Below are 26,185 nucleotides of genomic sequence, written 5' to 3' on the forward strand. Positions count from 1 at the left end.
CATTAACAAGGTCATGGGATTTTTACAAACATGAAAATTTGGGACAGCGATCAAGTTCCAATCTTTTCAACGAGAAACCACAGTGCTCACTTTTTAGGTTACCTTCGAAGGCTGCTCCAAAGGAATAGCAACATGGAATGAAACTACATATTTACTTAAAAAGATCATCCACAGCATGGTATATCTCCCTTAGCGGTTCACTTCACAATGGGGATCCACTAACTTCCAGATGAAGTTCAAGGTTCATACACCACTGATACTGACCTTGTTCCTCATGTTTAGACAGCTTCTCTCGTCTGTACTTTTCAGAAACATCAGTCTAACTGGAGTAGGTCCACTTATTTACAAAAGTAATATTGACCAGCTTCCTGTCGGGGAGGTAAGGATGGTCCCCAAATATTAAAACTGAACCCTGTAATGTGGAGTGACTAAAGAGAAAACAGCCCGAGATTCAGCAAATGGTACAAATCTTTTTAATCTAATAGTTATTTTTTTTCCTTCAAACTGGAATTCTTTCCAGAATGACCAAAAAGTTAGAAAAGTATCTAAAAGAACTGACCCTTGCATATTGTTAACTAAAACTTTACTGGTGATTAAGATATTTCAGAGACCTCATAAGCTTTCTCAATTCTAAAGATTACTAACTATCATTGAAATTATATTACTGACCCTATTTAGAAAACAGATGCACAAATTACTATTGTTTACTGAGTGTTTATTATATGCAATGCTCTGTTTTAGGTTTTACATACACTATTTCATTTATTCCACACATTAATCTTATAAAGTAGGAATTTTAATTCCATTTTATAGATGAGGAAAGAGTCTTGTCTGACACTACTCAGCTAGTAAATAACAAGCCAAGGTTCAAACCCAGGACTGTGAGACTGCAAACCCAAACTTTTACAAGTATACTATTGTTCAAACAAATAGATAAAAATCAAGTGTAAGAAGTCAATTAAGATTCTATGCTTTCCTATTCTTCAGTTCAACTTGCAGACGATCTGAAACTGCCTTTCATTACTACTGCCTTACTCAAAAGTTCTCACTGGGGCCTACCCACTGCCTAAGAAGTATATTTTCCCTGAGCCAACTCTTATCCAAGCCTCATGTCTCAGTTTAATTGCTATTTCCTCAGGAAAACTATCTTGACCTTCCATCCTAAATTAGTCCTCTCTGTTATTATTCTTTCAAACTATCTTTCTTATCCTTTGGGGCTCTTTTCATAATTTGTGTGTTGATTTGTTTAAAGTTCCACTGGGCAGGGACCAAGTGTGATGTGTTCGTCAATCTATACCCCAATCCTAGCCCCATATACCTAGAGACCAGCACTGTATCTATCAAATAGAAACATTCTTTTGCTGAATGCACCAATGGAATGAATGAAATTAAGTCAGATAGTCAAGGACTTCCATAATCTGTCCCTACTTTATTTTTTCAATCACATTTTGTTACTTTTAGTCTATTCACTGCTTCTTGTAGAGGTCTCCAAGACTGTAAATCCTACCTTGTCTTCAAAGTGCCACTCAAAACCCCACCTCCCCTAAGAGCACTAGCCCAGACATACCCAGCTTCCCTTTTAACTAATAGACTCACGTACGACTTGCTTACCATACTGCTAGTCCAGCCCTTATTATAAACTGCTTTGCAGGGTAAATGCACTGTTCATACATACAAGTCTTAGGTCTCCATCTAGACCTGCACTGTGCAATACAGTGGTCACCAGGCATATGTGTCCATTATGTGTAAATCAATTAAAATTAAATGAAACTTCAAATTTAGATCTTCTTTCGCACTAGCCACATTTCAAGCACTCAACAGCTATATATGGCTAGTGGTTACCATTTGGACAGGACAGATAAAGAACATTTCCAACATCACAGATATTTCTGAGGGCCTTGAGTACAAGAACTGTATTTTATACTTCTTTCTATTCCATACTGTGAAGATGGTAGCTACATAAACAGTGAGAGTTCAATAAATATTACAGAGTAATAAAAAATAATAACTTTCTGGATAAGAGAACTTTGACCTGACCCTAATTACACTGTAAACAGCTGTCCTCCACACTAGCACAGCGTCTGTACATTAAGCTAATACCTGTCGCTGGGTCAAGCCTTCAGTTATTTTTCCAAAGTATTCTCTAGGAGTCAACCGCACAAACAACATTTGCATGGCATTTTTCAGTTTATAAAGTGCTTCACATTCATCATTCAGTTGGCCAATATATTTCCTAAGGAACACAGGGATTCAGGTTAAGTCTACTATTTACCTAGTGGCAACTAAGTGCAAGACACTGTGTGAGATGATTTTCCTATGTTTTCATCAGCCTCTAGAGCCCATGCTCCGCAACAAGAGAAGCCACCGCAATGAGAAGCCCGCGCACTGCAACGAAGAATAGCCTCCGCTCACCACAACTAGAGAAAGCCTGCGCACAGCAATGAAGACCCAACGCAGTCAAAAATAAATAAATAAATAAAATTTAAAAATAAAAGAGAAAGAAGAAACAGGCTGAGAAAGGGTAACCTATCCATACCCACCAGTAACAAAATCCACATTTCACCCATTATATCTTCAACTCCTACTGGCTAGAAATTTCCAGAGACAAAGTCAATATATTTACTGTAGTAGATGTTGGCTAATAAAATTATGATCTATCTTGTATTTGTAGAAAAGAGGAAAACAAAAAGTAAAGAATAAAAAACTTTCTTTTATAATACTGAAAAGTGTAATTAGGTACTAACTTTGAAGGTAAATGATGCCTTTTTCTTTTAACTAGAAATAGAGCATATATATTTTGGAAGTAAAAGGGTTAGATGAGGGGAGGAAGTATGAGCAATTTTGAAAAGTCCAAATTATAAGACATTTTTAAAGACTCATTATAGTATTACTGGAGATATTGTTACTGTAGGGAATATGTACTAAAATATAGCTGAAGATTAATATTAAACAATGAGTTAAGTTATTTAAAATTTTCAGATCTATATCATTATTTCATATTATTTCAAATGCCCAAATTATTTCAAACTTTAAAAAGTACTAAATGACCCAAATGTTTATTAATAATTATAAGTTATGCACTGGCAGAGAGCACATTGATGAGATCTCATAAAAAATGCGATGGGGGGGGCATTAAAGTCCTTTATGAGTTTCAATAAATATGATCCAAAAGAATTGGGATGTGTTCCAAACTGCACTGTGTCAACCTGCCAGGCCAATGAACACTCAAACTCAAGTTTTTTCAAATATGAAATACTGATGCTTTTCTAGTCTACTTCAAAGAAGGCAAACTAAGATGATTACTGTACTTATTAGACTTCTTTCTAACCTCCTCAGTTTCTTTAAGAAAAATAACCTCAAATGATGAGAAAATAGTCATTTCATTTGTCCAACTTTTTTTTTTTTTTTGAGAATGTCTCTTATTTGCACTAAAGCTCTCATTCTCAAAAGGGGACTGAAAGACTGATATACAACAAGGCATCAAAGCATTCTTTAGAAGGCCCAGTGCCCACTATGGTTACTGCCAGGAAATCATTCCAAACACTCTCATTCTGAAAAAGGCAGCAGTCACAAGGGGAAAGGAAGTGGACGCTGTCAACGAGGTGGCAGGTGTGTTTTGAGGCCAGCAGTGTCTTGTTTTTAATGAGGCACAGTTGCAGGTCTCCAACTGTGTGCCACGAGGGAGCAAGACATCTGAGGGCATCACCCTGAGGGAAAAGAACACTTCATTTAGATGAAGGTCTGGCACCTCTTTTCAGCGGAAAAGCTTAAGGAGTTAGAATGCTTAAAAAGAATAATTCATGCGTTCCAGTTTAAAGAATAAAATATTTAAATAAAAAACTCCATAAGCAATTAGGTAAAGTGAAAACAATGTAAAACTGGATTCCATGTTTCTTTCTCTTGAGGGGAGGAGGGATGAAGGGAGGAAGGATAGGAAACTAGCTACACTCTTGCTTCTTCCTTACTCTTTTGTACAATGTGTAGATATATCTCTCCTTTAATAGCTTCTTTTTCGTTACATAAAAGCAGAAGTATCAGAGAGAATACAGTCTCTTACCGGATCTTCCCGGAGTACTCCAAGTAAAATGGAAAGGAAGGAGGGAAAGATACATGTGTCAGTTCTGTGGTGTCCTACTTAAAGAGGGCAGCAGCGTTTGAATAAAAAAAGAGTTAATATGCTCCCTGTTACTATGAATCAGCTAATGCTAAAAAGTGTCAAGGTTTCATCTGCTTCCCACCAGACCCAACCTGTGCCTACAGAAGCTACTCTCTTGAGAATGCCCTGTTCACCTTCAAAACAAAATGTTTCATCGAAGTTCCTCTACAATTTGGGGACAGGTGAGGCGAAAGTCAAAAGCAGCCTCAAGCTACCTTCGGCTAGTAAACTGAGGGGATTTTGGCCCATGGAGAATAAGATGATCAGTAACCCCTTCTTACCAAGGTCCGAGATGAACCTCAAAAGAGTTGTGTTAACAAAGCACATACAGACCCACACCGTGTACCTTAAACGGATGTGGGACGTGGACACACGGGTGAAGTCTTTCGAGTTTCGTGAACTCCTAGGAAAGGGGTGGGAGGGAGGAGAACCAAACAAAGTCGCAACGTTTTGATTTTCCGAGGTCACTTCAAAGGACTCGCCCGAGAGCTTGTTCCGGTAGCGGAAAGCTGGCCCCGCGGCGGCCAACAACTGTCGGGCCCCGACCCGGCTCTGTCGGCTCTTGTGAGCACCGCGCGGGTCAAGACCTGCAGTCCGAGGTCGGCTCTAGGCTTGGCCCCGCCCCCTCCCGCCCCCGACGACCCCCGGAGGCGGCGGAGGCGGGGGCACCGCCGGCGCGCGACTCACATGTGCGGGTTCCTCCTGAAGGCGTTGGTGATGTCCTTCACCACCCGCTGCACCAGCACCGCTACCTCCTCGCTCGTCTCGGCCATGTTGGCGGCGTCCGCGGCGGCTCGGGAGCGCCTCCGGGAGAGCGCCGAGCCACCCGCGGGAGTTCCCGGGGAGCGCGCGCGTGTGCGCCGGTTTGGCCGCGCCCCTGCCCCCGCCGTGGAGGCCGCCGCCGAGCACTTCCGGGTCAGCCCGCGGTCGGCCGGTGTGTGGTCCCTGACGAGGCTGAGGCTGGCAGCTTGGTCCCTGACTTTCCCTCGTAAGCGAGTTTCTAAGAGCCCGAGAAGATGCTGCAGACTCATTTGCAGTTACCTCAGGTCGCTGTATTACACTTTTTATTTTAATTTCTAGGTCACTGGGGACCGAGGAGGGAGGGGTCCTAAGGTCACTCCCAGAGCCAGGGTCTGGCCTGAATACCCCGCCCAGACCACCCGTCCTCAGCTGTTCAGGAAAGGAGCCAGTCCCAGAATGCTCCTGGAGGAAAGTTTAACCGAGAGTGAAGATCCTCTTAAGCAGTTAGTCCCTTGGCGTTCTGAGAGCTTGTTCCCTGTATTTTCTTAGTTGGAGGGATGAGGCCGTCCAGAGACGCCTTTGGCGGAATGAGGCCCAGTCGGACCGTATTGGTGACTTCAGGCTTTTGTACCTGCGTGCCAATTTCGGACACTAAGCAGACGCTTTCGAAAAGTTAATTTTAAAAATGTAATAAATGGATTAAAGGAAGAAAAAGGAAAGGAAAGGAAAGGAAAAGTTATTTGCTCTTTCCATATAGGGAATAGAAGTACAGAGGTATTTTTTAGATTTTCTACATCGAGTGTACTTTGCTTTGCAGGTCATTTGGTGTCCTATGAACGTTGCGTGTTAGTTTTGGAGTTAAAAAAACAAGTCCCTGGCAAGGTTTGCTCTTAATAGCTATTTGCCTTGCTACAAATAATTTTTATAAGAAAAACTGGCTTTCTAGTCCATTTGGATTTTGAAATGCTGTAATTCAAATTTTCATGTATCAGATTTTCTTTCAACCTCTGTGTTAGAAAAAATCTGGCTGCTTTTGTTTCTTTTTACTTAATCCTTGAAGTCTTATCTTTTAGAAACTTTTTTTTTTTAAGCAAACTCAATGTTTAATGTAAACATATGTAGAGCATTTGAAGTAGGCTTGATGATTGTGAAAGTAAAAACCATCCACTGGATGCAAAATTATAAAGCAGTGAATGAGAAATATAAATTATATTCAGTGGTCGATACTCCCTATGGGTACGTTTAGAAAGGCTACACCTGCTGTATGGACTTTGGCCTTCTGGTTTTAAAAGAAATGAGCTAGAAGTTTCATAAAATTATAGAAAAGCAAGATGGACAGTTTTGATTTAGTAAAGTCAAACAAACCTTAACATATTGACAAGTTCTCAAATGAGGCAGTGGAGTGAATTTGTGTTTAGATTCCAGGGCCAAAGACAACTTCAAATGTCCTAATTACTCTTAAAATGTAGTACCAATTCTGAAATGGTTTGAGTTCACTGATAAGTCTTCTTCCTATTCAATTAATCAGAGCCTTGCATCCTTACCTGATAAAAGTGGGAAATAAATCCTGACTTTTGGGGCAGAGCTTAAAGGACACACTCAGAAATATGACATTTTTTCCAAAGAATTTATTTTTATCTTAAAAATTAGCGTGATTTTTGTATTTCACTTTAATATATTTAACAGGAAAAACAACAGCAACAGCAAACTTTATTCCCAAATCTTGAAGTGAAATTGATATTCCAGGAAGATAACATCCTATATGATTCGGTGTGTCCCCTTCCAACACACACACACACACTACCTTCATTTGAAAGGTGTGAATTATATGTCTCATGTTTCTTCTAAGCGTTCACAAATTGTTTCACCCAATTATTAAAGATCTGCTATGTTTAGAACTTGAATTTTTTATAGTTAGAGCATACTAGGACTCTGACCCAATCCCCTTATTTTGCCGATAAGGAAGCTGAGGTTCAAAGGAGAATTGAAATTCATGTGACTTTAATAATGAAATGTTTATAAGAATGGGATATGATGAATTTAGCATGATTTTGTTGAAGGATTCAAAGATTTATGTTCAGGGATCTGCAAAATACACTTACTAATGAAATATTTTAAATAGCTTAAATGCCCAACTTTGGGGATTGATTAAATTACAGTGAATCTATATGATGAAATACTGTTTAGTCACTTAAAAGCTCATTGTAACTAGGAGAATATGTAGCAAACGCTTAGGAGGAAGTATATTTATAGGAGAATCTTATTTTCTAGGTAACAGGAAGAACAAAATATAATTTTTGTAATATAAGAAGTTTTTAAAGTATATGTTAATAAAAACATGGATATATTTATTTGTTAATTAGCCAACTATCTCATGCATAATAATTTTATTAGAGATTGATTTTTAAGCAACCATGACTCGCTTAAAAATTAATCTCCCCAAAATCATGCCTTTCATATTTTAGAAGACTATTTGCCAGTCCTGTGAATGTATTTGACAGTCCTCCCATACCCTCCCCCAAATCATTCCTTTCATATTTTAGAAGACTATTTGATGATGGGGGAAAAGGTAGATATATAATGACAAAAACAAGTACCAAAACAGCATATAAGACAATTATATATGTAACCGAGAAGGACCCCATGGGGCCTTCCCAGGACAGGCCTTCCCCCATATCCTCTGCTTTAGCTCCTCTATGAAGTACCTAGATAGTAGTATTTGATGCAAATTTCCTGAGTTGTTTTGCAGATGTGAACATCCCCCACCCCCCCCCTCACCAAATGGAAGAACTACTTGACCTTGAGCACATAGCCCCAGGCCTCCTGGAGCTTGAGGACTGATAATGTTAACCCTTGTGACACCACCCTGCTACCTCACCGTCAGACAGAGAACTATGCATAAGCTGATCACATACCCTGCAACCCCCCTCCCTCACCTGGCTTTTAAAAATGCTTTGCAGAAACCCTTTGGGGAGCTCAGGGCTTTTTAGGGGCTGAGCCACCTCATCTCCTTGCATGGCCTTGCAGTAAACCTTTCTCTGCTCCACACTCCGACATTTCAGTTTGTTTGGCCTCACTGTGCGTTGGGCACACGAACTTGCATTAACATATATATATGTTGACAAAAAATTATTCAATAGTTGATCTAACAGAGAAATGGAAACTTTTTTCAAGCCAACCTGAGGATTATAACTCAGGAGATAGTCTTTCAGAAACCTCTGAGAACTGTTCCACTTATTAGAGTTCAATGCACAATTATATAAGTTTTTGAGACAAGGTGTGATACGTCAAATAATGTATCATTGACAGTTTACACAATCCAGATCTACACATACAAAGCGAGTAGTGGGTCATGGGTTATCATGGCCCCTTACAAGATTAAGAAGGAAGGTTATTTTCTTTCTTAAGGAGTTGTGACTCTTTGTGAGGTTAAGAAGGAACATTATCTCCTAAGGAGGTCTGGCTAACACAAATTCACAACACATGCTAAAGGGGAGGGAGGAAGCCCAACCAGGCAAAGAAAATTTTTATGTTTAAACTTTTCTCCTCTTACCATAAAAAATGAATTTTATTTCATCATATACAAAACAAATTGTACATAATGTAAATATATATGTAAGTATTAGACTGGGATGGTATAAAATGTTAACAATGGTTATCTCCATATGATAGAGCTACTAGAGATAATTAAGACCTATAAATATACATTCTTTATATTACTCTGGTTGTTCCAAACTTCCTACAATGAAAAACCTAATGTATGTGTTGAGGGTGCTGGTGGGAAGAAAGACACCAAGGTGGTTTTAATGACAGACCTAGTACAGTTGACTCTTGAACAACGTAAGAGTTTGGGGAGCTGACCCTCCACACAGTCAAAAATCAGTATAATTTACAGTCAGCCTTCCATATCCCTGGTTCCAATTCCTCCTTTTCTGTGGTTCAGTATCTGGGGATTCAGCCAAACCTGGATCACAGTACTGTAGTATTTACTATTGAAAAAAAAATTTGTGTATAAGTGGACCTGTACAGTTTAAACTCTTGTAAAATGGTACAGATGAACCTGTTTGCAGGCAGAAATAGAGACACAGATGTAGAGAAAAAACGTATGGACACCAAGGGGGGAAAGCGGGGTGGGGTGGTGGGATGAATTGGGAGGTTGGGATTGACATCTATACACTAATATGTATAAAATAGATAACTAACAAGAACCTGCTGAATAAAAAATAAAATTCAAATAAAATCAATAAACTGCAAAAAAAAAATAACTCTTATTGTTCAAGGGTCAACTGTAATTACCTTTGTGCAGAGTTGTAGATGACCTTATAATCTGTTTTCATCTTTGCTCTGTATTATTCCACTTTTATCACTATGATGTGTTGTTTATTTACTCCAGTATTTGGATTGAAGTCCATTTTACTATGGTAACATTATGCAAGATAGAGTGTAAATAGTACTAAACATGTTTTTACCATGTGCTATTATTACAAAAACAAGTTTATTTCCTCCATTAAAATAATTAAGTGCTCAATTTTAAGTGCTTCATTATAATATTACCATTGTGACTAAGTATATACGTATAGTATACCAAACCTCAACCTTAATCACTCCTAAAATTTAAAATCCAAGAACTTACAAAGAAATAGGAGAAGGGAAATATAATACTAGTCAAGAAGTCACAATATCAATGTCTTTTTATGAATTCTTAAGAAAAATCAATAGGAGTAATGTTATATCTAAAGTTTTTATTAAAAACCATTTCAAGATAAGGAATAGAAATTAATAAATGAATTTGAAAAGACATGTACATTAAACTTAGGGGAGTTTTGGTATACATTTTGCCTCAGTGTGTAGGTTTATTTTCCCAAATACAAAACTTCATGTATGATCAAGAACTATTTTTTTTTAAGTCACAAAATCATGAATTGCAAATGACATCTATTCTTGTACTTAGTTGATATATCTAGTACTTCATTATTCTTTTTTATTGTTACTATTTATTTATAATTAAAGCATCATTGATTTACATTATGTTAGTTTTGGGTGTACAGCAAAGTGATTCAGTTATATATATATATATATATATATATACACATATATATATATTTTTTTCAGATTATTTTCCATTATAGGTTATTATAAGATATTGAATGTTGTTCCCTGTAACACTTCACTGTTATAATTCTTGAGATAAAGATAAGAAAATGCATGTGATAGCACCTTTAAACTGGGAAGCACTATACAAATTATTACTTATTTCTGTGAGTTGACACAACATCATTACAGGTAAATCAGTATTAAAACACAATAGTAAACTAAGATGAAGCTTAATACTAACTTTCAAAATGAAACTCTATTGTTTAATATTCTAAAGAGAATTATACTGCTATTACAATTAATTTCCTAATCAAAACATGAACTTTTTTTAACCAGACAAAGTAGGTAAATGTTATAAAGATGCTTATCATGACAATGACTTTAAATGATCAGTTAGTACTGATGTTGGAATCCATGATGATAGAGGAATGAAGATACTAGTTGCATAATATGGTTTTTGTTGCTGAGTAACTGGTGTTTTATTTTTCTTGACATTTGATAGTTCCAAACTGTCATTGTTTTCCTTTATCCTCTTCTCCCTACCACAGAGGCCCAGGAAACCGATGATGTAATCTTCAGAAGAGAACAGGAGAAAATGTCTGGAGAGAAAAAGAGCCAATCCAGGCCTTGCATATGGAAACAGCTAGGGAGATGGGTATGTCTCTATGATGGATTCAATGTTTCTCACGTACTGAAGATGTCAAATTTTTCTAGGAATTTCTTAGTAATATGCCATTTAGTACATGACTAAGGGAAAGAAGTATCCAGATATGAGTACATTCTTAAGGAGTTATTTTTTTGCTTTGCGTTTTTCTTATTCTTCAGTGTAAATATGACAATCATGTAATAGACTTAGGTTAAAAAATCATAACTGAAAATTTAGGAAAGTAGTAAAAGCTTCATTTTTACTATCAAAGAGGTTTAGTTGAGACTTCTTCGGTAACTGCCTAAAAGTAAGACAGAGCTATATCTCCTCTTCTTTCATCTCACTTCTTAAGCTAATTTTTCAACTCAGAAATTTTATAATAAAAATATACCATATTTCTCAGTTTCTTCCTATTTCCATGTTTTAAGCCACCTCTGACACTTACCAAAATTAACAACAGGCCAAAATCACCCATAGGAAATGATGAACTTTCTTTGTTAAATGTTGAATTATGCCCAAACTTGTAGTATAGTATTTATAGAGACTGACAGTCTGAGTTTTAGGAAGGAATGCCAAAGAGTAACTCCCCAATTAACATCTTCTGGCTTTAGGCACTTGAATTTCTATGGTAAGTCTGCAAAATCACCATCAGTGTGCAAAAAAGAACAGTGCAAAATGTTGTGTATTGGGTTCATATAAGGAGAAGGTTAAATACCACCTCTGAGGGATGAGACTCCAAGTAATTGTACTTATTTATTCCACAAATTTTAATGAATGTTACTGTGTTTAAGACGTTGTGCTTGCTGCTAGGTATACGGTGGTGAGAAAAACAGACATTATTCTTGCCTTCTTGTAGGACTTACCATCTAATGGAAGAGATACACAATATTCAAGTAAACATAAAAATGTATAATGAAAAATTGTAATACATGACACAAAAGGTAAAAGCAAGGCACCATGCTAGATGATAACAGTGTGGAGTAAGAGCAGAGCTTTAGACAGTGTGGTCAGGGAAACCTATTCCAGGTAGTGATATTTAAGCTGAGACCTGAAAGGTAAGAAGGAACCAGCCCTGTGAAAAGCAGGGGAAGAGCCTCATCAATAGTGGAAACAGTATGTGTGCAGTCCTTAAGAAGAAGAGAGTTTACATAGCATGTCTCAGAAATTGAAAGAAGGCCAAGCTAATAACTTTTACTGACCTGAAAGTGTTTGTAAAGTGATTTCAGATTTAGTATTGCTTTCACCTGGATGTCAGCTATGAGCATGATTGCTTACTTCCAATTTTTCTTACTTTCTGTATCCTCTTTTTTCTTTTTTGTACCACACTGAACAGCTCACTAAGGACAGCTCATGTCACATGGTTACATGGTGTCCCATGGTCAGGTATTTAGTCATGAAGCCCAGTAGCAAACACAGAACTGTTTCTCAAAAGGCTAATATTTATCAATAGTAGAGGACAGGCTTTTTTCCAAAACCCTAAGAGTGTTGCCATGACATTTAAAAAAAATTTTTGCTACCACTGGATCTTCTGAGTCATATGGCCCAAAATCAGCTTGCATGGAAGCTCTGGGATCCATTCAAAACTATGAGTTACTCAGTCACTTATTCCAACTAGAACATTTGAATAGACTACATATTGCCTCCTGAATCTAAAGTGGCCCATGTGTCTCTCAGTGGTGGAGCGTACAAGATGAAGCAACTTGTCCTTCACGTTGATAGAAATATTGTGACATGCCCCAGACTACTGGACTCTTAGAAGCTTCACTATCATGACAGGCCCCTGAATGTTTTAAGGGCTTATCTAGCATCCTCTGTCATGTGTTTTGCCAAGGCATGTAGCATATTTGTTACTTACTACACATGAAGTCAAATACCTGAAAGGAAAAAGGTCTCATTATATACCCAAGACTCTTGTATTTTTTCCTTGCAGCATATATTAAATGCAATTAACAGTTGTCTAATTAGTTCAATATCTTTATCATTCTATAGAATATAACTCCACAAGGGCTAGAACCCTATTTTTCCTGTTCAGTGCTGTGTATCTGTACCTTGCCTTGCGTATAATGGGCTGTCAATTAATATGTAAATGTATGGATAGATGAACGAAAGAAAAGAAATGGAAAAAAATAAGAAAGGATAGAATAGCCAACATGTAGCATAGATAAAGAAGCTGTAGAGGAACTCACCTAGGAATTTAGTTAGAGGCTGAATTGTGAGGAAACTTAAGACCATATTTTGGCAGTTGAAATTTTTCTGAAAGGGTTGCAGGGAGCCATTGAAGGGGTTTTATGCTTCTCTGTTGAAATCCACCCATTTTTCAAGGGTGCTCTCCTTACTTTATACTATGTTTAGTTATACATACATAAGTAAATTGAGCACACACATGTATCTATACATACACAGTTTTGAGTTTTATCACATAATAAAATGAGGGAATCCATTTCATCTTTGTTTTCCTAGTACCTGGCATATTACCTGAACATAGTAAGCACTTCAGCATTTGTCATATGAACAAATAAAGGCCCAGTTCAAATGCCACTTCTCTACTTGTTTTAGTTTCTTAAGATAGAAGGTTAGGTTATTGATTTGAGATCTTTCTTCTTTTTTATATAGGTATTTACAGCTATACATTTCCCTCTAAACACTGTTTTAGCTGAATCCAATAAATTTTTTTTTTTTTTTTTTTTTTTTTTTGCGGTATGCGGGCCTCTCACTGTTGTGGCCTCCCCCGTTGCGGAGCACAGGCTCCGGACGCGCAGGCTCCGGACGCGCAGGCTCAGCGGCCATGGCTCACGGGCCCAGCCGCTCCGCGGCATATGGGATCCTCCCAGACCGGGGCACGAACCCGTATCCCCTGCATCGGCAGGCGGACTCTCAACCACTTGCGCCACCAGGGAGGCCCCCAATAAATTTTTATATGTTGTTTTCATTTTCATTTATCTCAAGGTATTTTCTAATTTCCATTGTGATATTTTCTTTGACCTTGATTATTTCAGAGTATGTTGTTCAATTTCCACATATTTGTGAACTTTCCTAACTTCTCTCTGTTACTTATGTCTTATTTCATTCCATTTAGGTCAGAGACCATACTTTGTATGATTTCAACAGTTAAATTTATTGAGGCTTCTTTTATAATTTAATATAATGGTGTATTCTGGAAAATGTTCCCTGTACTCTTGAGAAGCATATGTAATTTGCTGTTGTTAGGTAGGGTGTTCTGTAGATGTCTATTAGGTTCTGTTGATTTATAGTGCTGTGCAAGTCTTCTATTTCCTTAATCTTATTTTTAGTTGTTTTTTTCATTATTGAAGCTGGGATATTGAATTCCTCAATTACTATAGTCAATTTCTCTTTTGATTCTGTCAGTTTTTCCCCTCATGTATTTTGGGGCTTTGTTGATAGGTGAATATATTTTTATAATTGTTATATGTTCTTGATGGATCAATCCTTTAATCATTATGAAATATCCTTCTTTGTCTCTAGTAACAGATTTTGTCTTAAAGTCTATTTTTTTCTGATATTGGTATAGCCAGTTCTTTTTTTGGATACTGTTTATGTGATATATCTTTTTCCATCCTTTTTCTTTCAAGCTATTTATACCTTTGGATCTAAAGTAGTGGTCCCTAACCTTTTTGGCACCAGGGACTGATTTCGTGGGAGACAGTTTTTCCACAGACCAGGGGGTGGGGGAGCCAGAGATGGTTCAGGAGGTAATGTAAGCAGTGGTTCAAGTAGTAACGCAAGCGATGGTTCAGGCAGTAATACAAGCTATGGGAACCAATGGGGAGCGGCAGATAAAGCTTTGCTTGCTTGCCTGCTGCTCACCTCCTGCTGTGCAGCCCGGTTCCTAACAGGCTACAGACCGGTACCGGTCCATGACCCAGGGGTTAGGAACCCCTGATCTAAAGTATCTACCTTGTAGACAGTATATAGTTGGATTATATCTTTTTAAAAAAAAAAATCCATTCTTCTAATCTCTGCCTTTTACTTTGAGGTATTAATATATTTACATTTAATGTAATTACTGATAAGGAATAATTTATATCTGCATTTTGTATTTTTTTCTATATGTCTTATGTCTTTTTGTTCCTCTATTACTGTTTTATTTTTCATATTAAATAAATATACTTTACCATTTTAATTGCCTTGTCATTTCTTTTATTGCATTTGTTTTTTGAGTTTTATTTTTGTTGGGTTTCCTAGAGATGGGTTTCCTAGGGATTACAATTACAATCTCATCTTTCACAATCTAGTTCAAAATAAAAACAACTTAATAACAATAGTTTATAAAACTTTGCTGCTATATATCTCCATTCTCTCCTTCCTCATTTGTGCTGTTACTGTCATACATATTACATCTTTATATATTGTATGCAATTGTATACAATCAATCAACATTGATTATAATCATTCCTCTATGCAATTGTGTTTAAAATCAAATAGGAGATATAAAAAAGAGTTCCAAACTAAACAATATATTTATACTGTTTTTTAGATTTACCTGTTTAGTTCCCTCTATTAGTGTTCTTTATTTCTTCATATGGATTTGACTTACTGTCTAGTGTCTTTTCATTTCAACCTAGAGAACTCCTTTTAATATTTTTTGTATGGCAGGTCTGCTTATGAAAAATTTTCTCTGTTTTTTTTAATCTGGGAATGTCTTTTTTTTTTTTTTTTTTTTTTTTTTTTGCGGTATGCGGGCCTCTCACTGTTGTGGCCTCTCCCGTTGCGGAGCACAGGCTCCGGACGCGCAGGCTCAGCGGCCATGGCTCACAGGCCCAGCTGCTTCACGGCATGTGGGATCTTCCCGCACCGGGGCACGAACCCGTGTCCCCTGCATCGGCAGGCGGACTCTCAACCACTGCGCCACCAGGGAAGCCCCTCCCCTCATTTTTGCACGATAGTTTTGCTGGGTATAGGAATCTTGGGTTGATAGCCTTTCTCTTTCAGTGCTTTGGATGTGTCATCCTCCTACCTTCTGATCTCTATGTTTTTTGATGAGACATCAACTGTTAATTTTATTGAGGATTCCTTGTATATAACTAAATGCTTCTCTTTTGCTGCCCTTAAGTTTTTATCTTTGTCTTTTAACAATTTGATTATGATGTGTTATGACTTTCTGTTAAATTTATTCTACTTGGAGTTTTGTTGAGATTCTTGCATGTGTTAATAATTTGCATCAAATAAGAAGTTTTTAAGTCAATATTTCTTTAAATATTCTGTCTGCCTCTTTTTCTTTTCATTCTAAGTCACTCTTTAGCAATGTTTAATAAGCTTAGAATTTAAAATTTTAATATTAAATATTTTATTTCTAGAAGTTCTTTTACAAATATGCTAGCTTCTTTCTAGAGTTACCTATTCCTCTCAGATGCTTTTAGAGTTATGATTTTATTTGTTTAAATAGAATAACCATAGTTATTTTATAATCTGTATGTAATATTTCCAGTATCTGAAGTCTTTGCATATCTGTTTCTTGAAATTATTGTTTCGGTTATTTCGCTCATGATACTGTTTTTTGTTTGTGTGTGTGCTTATTACCCCTGAAAATGTATTTTGGGGGGTTCTTTAAAGCTTAAGATGATGATGCCTTCCTCATAGAAGAATTTACTTTTGCTTCTGCCAGGTGCCTGGAACACCATCAGTCTGTCACCACCTTAAACCAATTCACAGTTTAGGTTCCCTGAATATGAACCTTTTAAAAATCTGTCTTAGGGCTATCCCATGGCCTCAAGTTCTCAGGGTATGTTTTCTTTACTCTCTCAGCCTCCCATGTTCCACAGTATGCTATGAGTGGAGGTGAGAGAGGCAAGGGTGTGTTTAAACCTGGTTCATCCATATTTTAATCAGTGTGTCCCTCTGAGATCCTTTTTGATTCCTCATTTGGGGTTGGCCCTTGACCTTGATATCTGTTCCCATGGAAGATGAGGCTAAAACCAAACAACAGTTGCCTGGATTAGTAGATGTCTCAGGACAAACATGGCTAAGAATTCAGGTGTTCCACTTAGCTATCTGGATTCCACTTTCCCTTAGATTTTTGACCTGTTGGTTTCTAGTCTCTTGACAGCTCTTCATTGCTTTGAGGAGCTTTTAAAACACTTTAGCTGGCATTTTAGTTCTGTTCAACTGGAAGGTTAGATTGAACAATCTAGCCCCCCATTAGCAGAAATAGAAGTCTGCAAAGTTTTTTAAGGATAAATCTTTAACAATACTGTCTGAAATCTTCTCTTATTACATATCATAAGAGACAAAGATTGGAATAGGAAGTTAGAAAGGCATTTTTTAGATTTTTAAATTAATCACAAAAAATTTATTTACAAATATTTATTGAATCACTCACTGTTCTGTAGAAGACTGGGTGCTGGAAGGATACAAAGTTTTAAACAGTGTAAATATTTTCATTAGGCAGCTTTTCCTTCTAGTAATTCTGAAATTATAGTGTCACCTTTAATTAAATTACCTCTTAGAATTAACTCATTTACAGGAACAGTTATGCTATCTGACCCCCTTAAAAATCTCAGTGTGCTGTGGACCTGCTCTTAGGGTAAAGAGGTCTATGGCATAGGTTTGCATAATTACTTTTATTTAAACAGGTTATTTTATTAAAGAGTTTATTTTATTTACACAGTAAGTTATTAAACAGTATTAATTATTTACCAGTATTTTATTTAAACAATACATTTATGTCTTGTTACTTTAAAGTGACAAAACAAGTTTCTTTCAAATTTTACTTTTGCATTATATACAAAGGAACTATTAACTTTTTACTTGTTTTTAAGGGACCATATATTTTATAGATAGGATTAATGTGAGTTTTTTTGTTTCTAGCCTTTACTTGTACATTTGCCAAGTTTATGAAGTCTATTGTCATTCGGCACAATCATTCACTTGAAGTGTACATAAAAAAGAAATTTGGCGTAAAGCCACAAATCATTAGTTGATGGATTTTTAACTAAAAAAGAAAGTAAGGTGTTTAACTCTAAGAAATGTCAACATACAACCACATTGACAGCAGAGATTTCTATCTAGATTCATACAACAGTCTTATTGAGATGTTTTTGGATTTGTTACATCTAATTCACTAATCACAAATAAAGCAAAAGTTGATTTTTGTGTGTGTATTATGACAGCATATTTCATTTGCAGGTAAGATTTTTAAAAATATTTTTTCATTTTTTTATTGAGATATAATTGACATATAGCACTGTATAAGTTTAAGGTATACAACATAATGATTTGACTTACATACATCATGAAATGATTACTACAGTAGGTTTAGTGAACATCCATCATCTCAGATAGACACAAAATTAAAGAAATAGAAAAAAAAGTATTTTTCCTTTTGATGCAACACTTAGGATTTACTCTTTTAACAACTTTCATTTATAACATACAGCAGTGTTAATTATCTTTATCAAATTGTACATTACATCCCAAGTACTTATTTATTTTATAACTGGAAGTTTGTACTTTTGACTGCCTTCATCTAACCCTCCCTCCCTCCCACCCCTCACCTCTGTTGGCTGCAAATATTATCTCTTTTTTAATGAGTTTGTTTGTTTGTGTTTGAAGTATAATTGACCTGTAACACTATGTTAGTTCCTGATACACAACATAGTGATTCGATATTTCTCTACCTTTCAAAATGATCACCAATAGTTGTCATCTGTCACCCTACAAAGATATTATATAACTATTGACTATACTCCCCACATTGTACATTTCATACTCGTGACTTTTTTTTTCAGTTCATGGCAGTTTATTTAATTTAAAAATAAAAACAGAAACAGTAAAACAAAACAAAAATCAGTTTCCAATGAAAATACAAACACTTTGGGTGGTTATCCAGCTTTTTTTTTCCGTGTAGGCTATCCTGGGCTCAAACCAATCAAATGAATGAAAACCAGTTTTGATTGGAGCCATAAAGCATGTTGCACCAATTAAATTACACCAATATATTATTATAATATGTTTGAAATGCCTTTCAGACCAATTAAAAAAAAGACAAATTCAAATTAAAAAGTCAACTTTTTATTACCAAAAAAAAATAGAAATTAAAGTCACAACACAGATTAAAAAAAAATGTTCAGTCAAGTGTCTCTTTTTTTCTTCATTTATTTTGTAACTGCAAGTCTGTACTTAATGTCCCTCACTTATTTCCCTCCTTCCCCCACCCTTGTCCCCTCTGGTAAGCACCTGTTTGTTTTCTGTATCTATGACATTGATTCTGTTTGGTTATGTTTGTTCATTTGTTTTGTTTTTTAAATTCCACATGTAAGTGAAATCATATGGTATTTGTCTTTCTCTGTCTGACTTATTTCACTTAGCACAATACCTCTAGGGCTATCCATGTTGTCACAAGTGGCAAGATTTCATTCTTTTTTATGGCTGAGTAATATTCCATTGTGAATATATACCACATCTTCTTTATCCATTCATCTATTGTTGGGCACTTGGGTTGCTTCCATATCTTGGCTATTGTAAATAAGGCTGCAATGAACATAGAAGTACATATATCCTTTCTAATTAGTGTTTTTGTTTTCTTTGGATAAATACCCAGGAGTAGAATTGCTGGATCATATGGTAGTTCTATTTTTAGTTTTTTGAGGAATCTCCATACTGTTCTCCATAGTAGCTGTACCAGTTTACATTCCCACCAACAGTGCATGAGGGCTCCCTGTTCTCCACATCCTCACCAACACTTATTTGTTGTCTTTTTGATAATAGCCATTCTGACAGGTGTAGGTAGTATCTCATTGTAGTTTTTTTTTTTTTTTTTTTTTTTTTTTGCGGTACGTGGGCCTCTCACTGTTGTGGCCTCTCCCGTTGTGGAGCACAGGCTCCGGGCACGCAGGCCCAGCGGCCATGGCTCACGGGCCTAGCCACTCCGCGGCATGTGGGATCCTCCCGGACCAGGGCACGAACCCGCGTCCCCTGCATTGGCAGGCGGACTCTCAACCACTGCGCCACCAGGGAAGCCCTCATTGTAGCTTTGATTTGCACTTGGGGGTGGGGCTGGGTCCTGGGTCCTCTGGTGGATGGTGCCAAGTCCCAGGGTTGCTGGAACCTTAGGGGGTCCTATAGCAGCCAACCTACTGGTTGGTGGGATTGTGTTCCCACCCAGCTAGCTTCCTGGCCCGGGGTGTCCCAGGACTGGTGCCCACCAGCTAGTGGGCAGGACTAGGTCCCAGCACTAATAAGCTAGAGGGAGGGTTCCAAAATGGCACTTACCAGCACCAGTGTACTTGTGGTGGGATGAGCTCCCTAAAAATGGCTGCTGCCAGCATCCATGTCCCCAGAGTGAGTTTTAGCTGCCTTCTTCCTCTCCCAGAGGCTCTCCAAGATTAAGAAGTGGGTCTGACCCAGGCTGTCTTCAAATTACTGCTTATGCCCTTGGTCTTGAAGCATGTGAGATTTGTGTGTGCCCTTTAAGAGTGGAGTCTATTTCTCAGTCTTCTGGCTCTCCCCAAATCAAGCCTCACCAGCCTTCAAAGCCAAATGTTCTGGGGGCTCATCTTGCTATGTAGGACCTTGGGTCTGGGGAGCTCCTGATGTAGGGCTCAGACCCCTCACTCCTTGGGGAGAACCTCTGCAATTGTAATTATTCTCACATTTGTGAGTTGCTCACCTGGGGATCTGGGTCTTGATTATACCATGTCTTTGCCCCTCCTACCCATTTCATTGTGGTTCCTTCTTTATATTCTTAGAGCGATCTTCTTTATATTCTTGAGAAGATGTTTTCTGATGGGTTTCAGGTCCCTCTCATGGATAATTGCTTGGTAAATAGTTGCAATTTTGGTGTGCCTGTGAGAGGAGATGAGCTCAGGGTCTTCCTACTCCACCATCTTGGTCACTCCCCCAAGATGTTTCATTCTTAACACGGGATCATGCAGAAATGTTGGGCAATAAATTAATAGAGATAATGTTTCTTTGCTGTATAATTTAATAAATAAAAGCAATGATTTAGCAACTGTAGAGTTTGTAACTGAACTAACCATTTATTAGCTATTAATGAGGTATTATAAGAAGGAATGTTAGTTGACTTATATTCTTAACATGTGTTGAAGTATTTTATTAAAGTTATAATGCCTCATTGTAAGAAAAATTGTAATGTAGAATTCTGAGGTTCTTATTCCGTTATTCCATTTTAGACTGAGTGGCAAAAATTACCATCAATACATGCAGTATTGTCAGATATTTTAAATTACATTTTGTTTCATTATTCACTTAAATTTGTTTATTTTATAGGAAGCTAATTCACATGAAATTTATTATAAGGTAGACTTACAAGGACATTCTTACCTTTCTATTTTCTCTTTTAGAAAAGCCTACATTTTCACCATGTTAAGTTGCATTATGCAATTGTGATTTCTTAGTGTTATGAAGAATGTAGTGAGGCTTAGCTGTCACATCGTGGACTGGTAAAAATGGCATCATGGAAATGCTGTTAACATGGTTCTCAAAAGAATGAAAGATAAAAGGAACAGACAGAAAACTAATAACAGTTTAAACAGTTAAAACTGGATAATAGTTTACTGGAAAAAATTTATAGTTTCTTTAGTCATAATGAACAGGAATTACAAATATTGAACATAGTATAACTTTTCAAAATTTTTCCTTCCATTTCTTTTGCCACTTGACAACAAGGAAATGAATTTTGAATTAAATATATAAGCTGTTGTATTCATGTGTATCTTATATTTTAAATGTAAGATGGAAAGCTGGCTTACAGCCACTTTTTAATGCATAAAAACAGTCTTAATGAATGCTAACAAAGTCGTACAGTCTTATGAATATTATTTGCTTGAAAACCTTCCTGTATTTCATAAACTCTAGCTAAAATGACTTTATGTGTTACTTGAGCAAATTTAATCCTGTGCTAATGAATATGTTCTTTATACAAAATTTCAAATAAAATATAAAAAATGTATTTCAGTTAAAATGATTTTATATTTTCTCCCCAATTTTTTGATAAGATTTAATTTTGACCAAGAGCAGGTCTAATCATATTGTACTTCAGGGCCCCCAAAAGTTCACATCCATTTATAACTGTGTCAGAGTGAATTAGATTTTTCACTGCCATTGATGACATACATTTGAGCCAACAAACCATACTCCAATAATAGAACCAACTAATATAAGCTATCTTTTAATCACTTTTTTCATTGTTAAAATCCTTAGGTAAGTCCATGAAACAGTGCCAACTCAATACCAACATCAAGAAAGGATTGGCAGGGGCTTCCCAGGGCTTCCCTGGTGGCGCAGTGGTTGGGAGTCCGCCTGCTGATGCGGGGGACGCGGGTTCGTGCCCCGGTCCGGGAGGATCCCACGTGCCGCAGAACGGCTGGGCCCGTGAGCCATGGCCGCTGAGCCTGCGCGTCCGGGGCCTGTGCTCCGCGGCGGGAGGGGCCGCAGCAGTGAGAGGCCCGCGTACCGCAAAAAAAAAAAAAAAAAAAAAAGGATTGGCTCTTTATTACTGGCTCTAACAGAGCTGACAATTCTCTTTTATTTCAACAAGAAAAGTGTTTTTTCATAAATGTTTTTTTTTCAAGAAAAGTGAGTGAAGCCATTTTAGAAATTTATTTTATACTCTTCTTTAAAACTTAAAGAAATAATTATCTAAGGAGAGTCAGTCTGACTAGTGATAAACCTAAATTGTAGAATTTTTTTTTTTTTTTTTTTTTTTTTTTGCGGTACCCGGGCCTCTATTTACTTATAAGTTATAAGTTAGTTATAAGTTAGTTATAAGTTACTTATAACTATTTACTTAATAGTTCTAGCTATTTAAAAAATCACATTAAAATTCTACAATTTAGGGGCTACAATTTAGGAGCCATGACCGCTGAGCCTGCGCGTCCGGGGCCTGTGCTCCGCAACGGGAGAGGCCACAACAGTGAGAGGCCCACATACTGAAAAACAAAAAAAAAACCAGGAGGTTCATTTATGGTTAGCAGCATCCATCTTCACACAAAACATTCTATTTAATGAAGTATTTCAATTGAGTGAACATTTGCTGGGTATCTGCTACATGCATGGAATGTCCACAGAGGTGACAAAGATGACCAAAACTAGACCCTGCTCCCAAGAAACTTCTTTTCTAAAGCAGATTATCCTATTCACCTATAGTCTTGTTTAGTTGCAAATCTACTTTGCATACCAAGACTTTCTTTTCAAATAGTGCAAATGAAAACTTTTGAGTATCCACTGATTGGAAGTTCAGAAACTCTCAATCAGTATATAGTCCTAATAAAGGAGATGTAACTTGTTTAAACAAAATATATTCAGGCTTTTATTTCAGAAATTATATTTGGAAAAATCTAAACTTCCTGATACCTTTTTGACTATGTAAATAAGACTTTTTCATTTTAAATTATAAACCAGAATTGAAACTCAATGTCATACAGTTTAATTCCTTTGTTTTTAAGGGGAGTTAATTGTATATTATTAGCAGCCAAGTGTAGATTTTAAAATTAAGATGGTTTTTTAAAAATCAGATTTGTCCTTTTGAATGGTAGCGCGGGGTTATACAAGCAAGCTGTCAGTTCATTCCTATATATATTTTGACTTTAAGACAAGAACTTACATCTCTAAGAAGTAATTTTCTAGCCTAGTATATTTTTAAGCTTTCGAGAACTCATAGAGGAGAAAGTTTCAAAAACAATTTACATTATTTTAGATAGCTATTTGCTAGTAGATATGATATTGGAAATCCATGAATTATCTGGATGGGGAAAACTGGTTTTCTTTAATTCCTAGATTTTTCCCCTTTTCAACCAACACTTAGATTGACTCTGCTGCAAGAAAAAGACTGGAACTAAAAAGTTCCATGTTGTATTTTGAGGCATCATTGTTGGGTGTGTGTGTGCGTGCGTGTGTGTGTGTATTTTAAGATCACTCATGTCGGAGAAAAGTTTGTTTCATGACACTGGCCTCCACTCTATGTACTTGAACATAGTTAAATTGAAATGTTAAGGATATTGATAGAAATATTTTAAAGATTCTTTTCAATACTTGCCTTCCTTATTAGGCAGAATTCTTAGCATATTTCCTCTTCTCTTGATGGTATTGATTATGCAGGTCATACCTCCAGACCAAGCCTCCTGCTAACCTCCACACAACTTCCAAAGTGATTTTTCTAATACACAAAAATGACCATGTCATTTCTGTGCTTAACAGCTTTCAGCTACTCTTTACCAACCACCAAAGAAAAAGCCAGATTTTTGTTTATGATACAAAAGCCTTCTATAATCTGAACCAACCTACTATTTCTGGACTTAATTCTCAGTGTTAGACTCTGTGCTTGGATTGAAGAGAGAGATGAGAAGTGGATCTTATAACCTTTAAGAGTTCACAGATTGTGAACTGGTGCTGCTACTCAGTAACTGTAATGGTCTGGTTAATGCATAAAGCAGGAGTCACCATGGCATTTCAGAATCCCAGGTGATTATATCCAATGAACAAGTCTGTTTTGGTCATAATAAACAAGCCTAGAACTGCCCTGGGAAGAGGAGATGGCTGTCAGGTAAATGAGCCTTGAAAAATTGTAGTAATAGTAGGAGAAGGAGGCTCTGCTGATAGTAATACCACTCATATGTCTGCAGGTAAATAATTATAACCCATGTTTTATGCAAAAATACCATCTCTTTTCCCTCTATTTTATGTAGCCCTCAAAACAACTCATTGAGATCTTATCAGTATCCTCAATTCACAGGTAAGGAATGAGATGAAATTACTGTATTCAAGATTAAACAGCAAATTAAGTCAGACTTCCCTCTGTTGCCAAATTCTGTGATCACCATGGATAAAACTTCTGAGTTTACTCTCTGATCCAAGATCAAGGAAGTAGAAAGGAATGGGATTCCAGGTTCTTGAGCTGAGCCTTTCCCCTGCCATCATGGAGCAGCCTCATGGAACTATCTGTACTCTTTAGTGTGACTAAACCAAAACAAGGGATCATTACTGTGTTTACCTTGTGCCTGGCACTGTGTTAAATGCTTTACATATATTGCATTTAATCCTTAACAACCCTATAAGGTAGCTGCTTTATTTTTCTCCATTGTCTAGATGAGGAAAATAGGGCTTAGAAAATCAGCTTAACCCAAAGGCACATAATGAGTTAGTGGCAGAGCTAGATCTTGAACCCAGATCAGCTTTGTGACAGAGCCCATGTTCTTCTGTTGAGCCTTCCTCTAAGAGAATGGTTAGAAGTTTGGGTTTTTTTTCTTTTTAAAATCGAGGATAGCTAATTCTAGAATTTTGAATGTCACACACCAGCTTTTTACACGGTCCTTCCTCTTTTCTCTTTGGTTCAAAGCCATACTGATTAAATGAAAGGGTATGATGGCAACTTATTTCTTCTTTGATCTTCTCATATCCTCAACCTTATTTCTTAGTGCTCCAGTATCACTAAGCCATTAAAATTGCTAAAAGTCAGATTATTTATTATTGCCTTAGTATAAAAATCCTATAAAATAAGGATTTTATAGTAAAAGAAATGTAGAGTAGAAATAACACCAAGATTAGAATCTGAAAACCTGATTTTCCAGTTCTGATTCTGCCCCTTTCTAGCTATGTGTCCTTAGTCCAGCCTTTTCAACCTTTTTGATGTGTCTATTTTCTTAAGTTTAAATTGTCAATAACGTTTCCCCTGTGCCTCCCCTCATAGAACATATGGAATATTAAACCAATCAGTTTAGTCAGTAATTCAGTAAAAACAAAACAACCTCAAACATCTGTATCCTGAATTCTCTCACTTTTAAATTAATTTCTATGAAAACCCTCAGAGTACCATGTAAGAATAGTTGAAGAATTTCATTGATTTATCTCTGGAAAATTAAGCCTAACTGATCTCTCTATTTTGATTTGTAGGTTTTAATTTTGAATAGAAAATAGTTTTAAAAATAATATCAGTGTACCAATCACTTTATGTAAAAAATAGATATTTAAGACATATACTCAGAGGGAAAAGACTCTTGAAAACCTCTTTCCTCCCTTTCAGTTCATGAATTGTAATTATGGCAGTTAAGTAGGTGTGTATTCTTTAGTTATTATGAGATCCCTGATTGCTGGTTTTCCCACCAATGCACATTGTGAGAAAAAGTCATGAATAATATTTTCCTTCTTCAGCCTCCCCACAATTCTTTATTTTCTGATTCTAAATAATATATATATATATTTTTTTGCTATGGCAGACTGGCTGGAATCACTTTGACCTTGGCCAGAACAAATAGAAGATTAATGAAATAGAGCTAACCCCTTGCTTCCGAATGACAGAGCTAGCTCATCATTCACAACAGTCACCTTTCCTTCAATCCTTTTGCCCCTGAGTCTCAATTCTTTCCTCCTAACTCTAATGTTCTCCTACTTCTCATGGGCTGGGGGAATTCCTTTATATGTTGGCCTGGAAACCTGGACTTAGTGGTCATTGGTGTGGATACAGTACCTGTGAGTGATGATGTTGTCATCCAGGGAGAGCAAATGAATGTGAAAGAAAGGAACAGTATCAATAGGACAATGCCGTGCATGGAAGACCTCATTTATTATTACAATTT

At 36.7% G+C, this 26,185-nt stretch overlaps 2 protein-coding genes across 5 annotated transcripts in view; one reads left to right on the forward strand and one right to left on the reverse strand.

Annotated features, from left to right (window-relative positions):
- The window catches only part of PTAR1 (protein prenyltransferase alpha subunit repeat containing 1), a 43,161-nt gene extending 38,134 nt beyond the window's left edge, over positions 1 to 5,027 (reverse strand). The window contains exon 1 of the mRNA XM_060102272.1: positions 4,844 to 5,027. Coding sequence (XP_059958255.1) covers positions 4,844 to 4,929 — 86 coding nt within the window. The 5' untranslated portion in view covers positions 4,930 to 5,027. The remainder of the gene's footprint in view (positions 1 to 4,843) is intronic.
- Positions 5,028 to 5,062: 35 nt separating this feature from the next.
- The window catches only part of MAMDC2 (MAM domain containing 2), a 445,245-nt gene continuing 424,122 nt past the window's right edge, over positions 5,063 to 26,185 (forward strand). For 2 of the 4 annotated variants that reach the window (XM_060102275.1, XM_060102278.1), the window contains exons 1-2: positions 5,083 to 5,202; positions 10,540 to 10,646. The gene's annotated coding sequence lies outside the window, so the exon portion shown is untranslated. Of the gene's footprint in view, positions 5,203 to 10,539; positions 10,647 to 26,185 lie in introns of all 4 variants that reach the window. The other 2 variants (XM_060102277.1, XM_060102279.1) reach the window with 2 other exon arrangements.

The sequence above is a fragment of the Mesoplodon densirostris genome, chromosome 6 (genome assembly GCF_025265405.1).
Source record: "Mesoplodon densirostris isolate mMesDen1 chromosome 6, mMesDen1 primary haplotype, whole genome shotgun sequence".
Lineage (NCBI taxonomy): Eukaryota > Metazoa > Chordata > Mammalia > Artiodactyla > Ziphiidae > Mesoplodon > Mesoplodon densirostris.